The sequence below is a fragment of the Stomoxys calcitrans genome, chromosome 4 (assembly GCF_963082655.1).
Source record: "Stomoxys calcitrans chromosome 4, idStoCalc2.1, whole genome shotgun sequence".
NCBI classification, from domain to species: domain Eukaryota; kingdom Metazoa; phylum Arthropoda; class Insecta; order Diptera; family Muscidae; genus Stomoxys; species Stomoxys calcitrans.
The window spans coordinates 67,417,415-67,422,249 of NC_081555.1; the positions used below are offsets into that span (position 1 = coordinate 67,417,415).

The following is a 4,835-nucleotide window of genomic DNA, read 5'->3' on the forward strand; positions in this document are numbered from 1 at the left end:
AAAATGCCAAACGATTTCCTGGTGAGCAAATTGGTATAATATAGACCTTCGGGACTCTTGCAGAAAATTCCTCGCTAACTCTCTAGAGGCACCAATAAATGTTTTGCCGTTGTCAGAGTATAGTGATCGTGGACAACCTCGACGAGATACGAATCTATGGAAACTTGCCAAAAAGGCAGGGGTGGACAGAGTGCTCGTGGCTTCTAAATGAATAGCTCGTGTGGAGAAGCACACGAACACACAAACATAACCTTTTGTTATTATGCAGGATCTGCAAGTATAAGTCTTAATATCAAACGGTCCCGCGAAATCGAGGCCCGTATAAGTGAATGGACGTGAAAAGGTTGTCCTTTCAGGAGGAAGTGCGGCCATTAACTGCTCCTGCAATTTTTGTTTGGAAATCGCGCAAATCTTGCACTGATGAATTACTGTCTTAATGAGGTTCTTTGCTCTAGGAACCCAAAAACAAAGCCTTAGCGTACGAAGCATTAAACTATTCGGCCCGTGTAAAGTAATGGTATGAATAAACTTCAGTAATAACCGAGAGAATGTGCAACTATATGGGAGGATGATAGGATATCTTTCGTTATAAGAAAGACTCCCCGAATTTGAAAGACGACCACAAACTCTTAAAACGCCATTTGTGTCCAAAAATGGATTGAGGTTGGATAGAGAACTGGACGTTTTAATGACTTCCTTTCTTGATAAGCATCTGTATTCCTCCGGATATACCAGCTTTTGAGAAAGCAAAATAAGTTTGTTTTGTGTAAGTTTAACCTCACGAGAATCTAAAGCCAGCTGTTCGGATTGAAAGGTTGTCTGTCTCCTGGTACGGCATATAAAACGAAATACATAAGTAAATACTCTCAAAGCTCGATGAAATGAAGAAAATCTCGCTAATAAGTCATCGTAGTCTTGAAAATAAGAAAAGTTACATGCGACAGCCTTTGCCTCCAGCATGTCTTCGTCTATGGAAAAAGTAGACTCAAGAGGCCACAGACTAGCCGAGGTCACTAACCATGGAGGCCCAAACCACCATAAATCTGAGGGAATTAGATCCAAAGGGATTGAACCGCGGGAGGCGATATCCGCTGGGTTTTGTCCGGATTCAACATGAGACCAATACTCTACACTTACAAGCTCAGAAATTTTCGAAACTCGGTTGGCAATAAAAGTCTTCCAATGAAATGCCGGCTTCTTGAGCCAGGCAAGGACTATCATCGAATCAGTCCAGCAGAAGACTTTAAAGTCTTGAATTGGAATATGACCTGCAAGTGAAGAAATTGTCTCAGCGAGTAGAACGGCCCCACAAAGCTCCAATCTAGGAATCGACAATGTCTTGAGAGGAGATACACGAGATTTTGCCGTCAGAAGATGTGTCGTTACCACACCGGATGGTGATTCAACACGAATGTAAACCACAGCGGCATACGCTTTCTCGGAAGCGTCGGAAAACCCATGAATTTGGACATCAAACTCCGGAGAATAGTCTATCCAACGTGGAATCACAATCTGCTCTATACTTGGATAATTATTGGAAAAGTCCTGCCATTTCGCGAGAAGTGAAGGGGACGACTTATCGTCCCAGTCAATTCCTGAAACCCAAATGTCCCGCATTAGTAACTTGGCCAAAACAATAAAGGGACACAACCACCCCGCAGGGTCGAAAAGCTTCGATATTTCCGAAAGGACCTGCCGTTTAGTGGGATGGGAAGGAATACTCAATCTCTCAACGGAAAAATAAAAAGAATCGGACTTGGCATTCCAGCGCACTCCCAAAGTCTTCGCAGTGCTTCTATCCTCGAGTTGAAGAAAGTCTCCGTTCAAAGATGCTCCTTCGGAATGTTTCGTAGGAAGGTAGCGGAATTCGAAGTCCATTTTCTTAGGGAGAATTTTGCGGATTCAAGTGCCCCTATCAGTTGACGTTGAGCCTCCATAGCCTCCTCAATATCGTGAGCGCCAGCCAAAACGTCATCGACATACATGCATGTCCTCAAAATGTGGCTGGCTATAGGATAGATCTCACCCACATCTTCAGCCAATTGCAGGAGCGTGCGTATCGCAAGATATGGAGCACAATTGACCCCAAACGTGACTGTCTTCAATTCGTATTCTCTAATGGCATTCAAGGGCGAGTCACGAAAGACAATCCTATGAAAGCGTGTGTGTTCATTATCCACCAGAATTTGGCGGTACATCTTTTCGATGTCACAGTTAAAAGCATAGCGGAAGAAACGCCACTGTAGGAGTAACAGGGTCAAATCGAGCTGCAAGGATGGCCCACTGAGCAAAACGTCATTCAAGCTTCGTCCATTGCTAGTCGGGCTTGAAGCGTTAAACACTACTCGGATCTTCGTAGACGCATCGGGCGTTCCAAGAAGACGCTTCTCACTCCGAAGAAACTGGGCTACCGCCAACTTTCGGGAGTGTCCCAAGCCAAGGGAGTGGGGGAACCCCTCTCTGAATGGAAGAGATACAATATAACGTCCGGAGGAGTCCCTTCTAGTCGTATTCTTGTAATTCTCTTCGCATATGAAATCGTCTGGACTCATCTCTCTATGTCTGGGAAGGTCTTCCACCTCCCAAAACCTAGATATCTGCCTATCCAAGGAAGCCCCATTGAAAAAGGAGACACGGGCGTTAAAAGAGCTAATCGGAGACAACTTGACCGGGCCAGTCAAAATCCATCCGAACACCGTCTCCTGAGCTATAAGTGAATCGCATACGTTACGCCGAACTCCACCCAGCATGATAAACGGAATCAAGTCAGCACCCAGTAACATATCTATATGTGAGGTCTTGTAAAACTCCGGGTCAGCAAGTCGCAAATCGGGAAGTGATGAAAATATTCCCCGTTCAACACCAAAAGTGGGCAAAGCCGATGTGAGATGTGGAATAACTATGGCCGTTGCCTCAATGACTACCTCGGCATCAAATCGAGATCCGATGGTCAACGAACACATTCTTTTGGATTGAGCCGAAGTAGTCCCATTCAAACCAAATATCTTGGTGGAAGCGAATTTAGAGGGTAACCGTAATTGATTAAAAAATTTCTCAGAGATGAAGGATGCCTCGGAACCCGAATCTATCAAGGCCCGTGCAGGGAAAATCTCGTCATTATAGACAATATTAACTACCACCGTTCCCAAGAGAACCATGTTAATGCGAGTCGCGGCACAAGACTGAACCTGCAATGTATTGTCCCCCACGGTGGGATCCTCGGCTGGAGGGGCATTTTGGACCGGCTCAGGCACATCTCTATGAAGAAGAGTGTTGTGTCTTCTCTGACACTCACCACAGTTATAAGCACTCTTGCAATCCCTAACCCCATGAGCCTTCGAGAAGCAATTTAAGCACAATTTGTACTTTTTTATACACGACAATCGACCAGAATAATTCATAGAAATAAAGCGTGGACACAATCGAATAGTGTGACGTTCATCTGGGCAAAGCTTGCAAACTGGAGGAGCCAAACTATTCTGATATGAGCCCACACGTTTCGGAATGTTACTCTTGGCCTGATTCTTGGGCTTATCATTCGAACTAGCGGACGGTAATGACCTATTAAAATCGGATACTGTCTCTAAAGTCTGAAAGCGGCTGGTCAAAAATGAATCAAGTTCATTCCAAGAGGGGATCTCCCTCTTATCCTGCAACGAATGTTCCCACAGTGACAGTGTAGTCTCTGAGAGTCTCGTGCTGCAATGATACACAAATACAGGATCCCAACTTGAAATATCAACGTCATACAGCCTCAATGCAGATATAACCCCATTAATGGCGCTTCGAAGTCTCTTAATAGAATCACTGGATTCGACAGAAGCGTTTTCAAGACTAAAGAGAATCCTTAGCTGGGTATTTATAAGCAGCCTCTTATTCTCAAATCTTGCTCGTAAAGCCCCCCATGCGACATCAAACCCCTCATTCGTAAGTGGAGCCTTTCGAACAATTTCCAGTGCTTCACCGCGAGTCTTATTATTAAGGTGAAACAACTTCTCCACGGAAGACAATCGTGCATTCCGAACATAAAGAGCGGTGAATAAATCACGAAATGACGGCCAACTGGAATAATCACCGGAGAATGCCTCAATGTCGCAAGGGGGTAAATGAACGTTAGAATGGAGACCTATGTCGGAATTCTGCACCACTGGAGCGGAAGATGCTGTCGAAATTGCCCTCTTGAGCTCAATCTGCTCGCAGATCCTAGAAATACTGGAAACATATGTCTGGTATGCAGTCTGGTATCGAGCTTTCAACGTCTCAATATCAACCTTTGCATTTTCGTCAGATCTTGAGACCTCGCTCATACTGGACTCATAAACTGGCCTAACACGTAGCCATAGATTTCTTAACTCCTCTTTGTGTACCTCCAAAGAGTGAACTGTTGAAGAGGATAGGGTCTCGCCACAAATATCTGCATTGAACTCTATCAACGCATCAGAAATCAAAATAAAATTGGAAAGGGAAGTCATTGTAGGAAGAGAGTAGTCTCGAAAATAAAGTATCAATCAAATTAAATAATGAAGCCAGTCGGAGAACCAATAACACAATCTGATCGTCGATCGTAGAAACCAGAGATACATAAAAGGCGAGAGGAATTCAAGCAGAAATTAATATCAATATATGTATGTATATATTTACTTATATATTTACTTCATTTGTCTCTTCTCTCCTTAAAATTAAAATTGGAAAAATATCAATTATATAGCAGTGTAAACGAAAACTTTATAAACTTAATGAAAACATCAGTTATAAATATGCCATGTAATATATACAAATGTATCCCATGGATGCAACGTAAATAAATCTAATCCACAGATTGTATCTTCTCGAAT

General features: G+C 43.4%; 1 protein-coding gene across 1 annotated transcript; it reads right to left on the reverse strand.

Moving 5' to 3' along the window:
- Positions 1-1,823: 1,823 nt before the first annotated feature.
- LOC131996948 (uncharacterized) lies at positions 1,824-4,472 on the reverse strand. The gene has a single exon (XM_059367151.1). It carries the CDS (start codon positions 4,470-4,472, stop codon positions 1,824-1,826), a length of 2,649 nt encoding a protein of 882 aa, XP_059223134.1.
- Between the last annotated feature and the right edge of the window lie 363 nt (positions 4,473-4,835).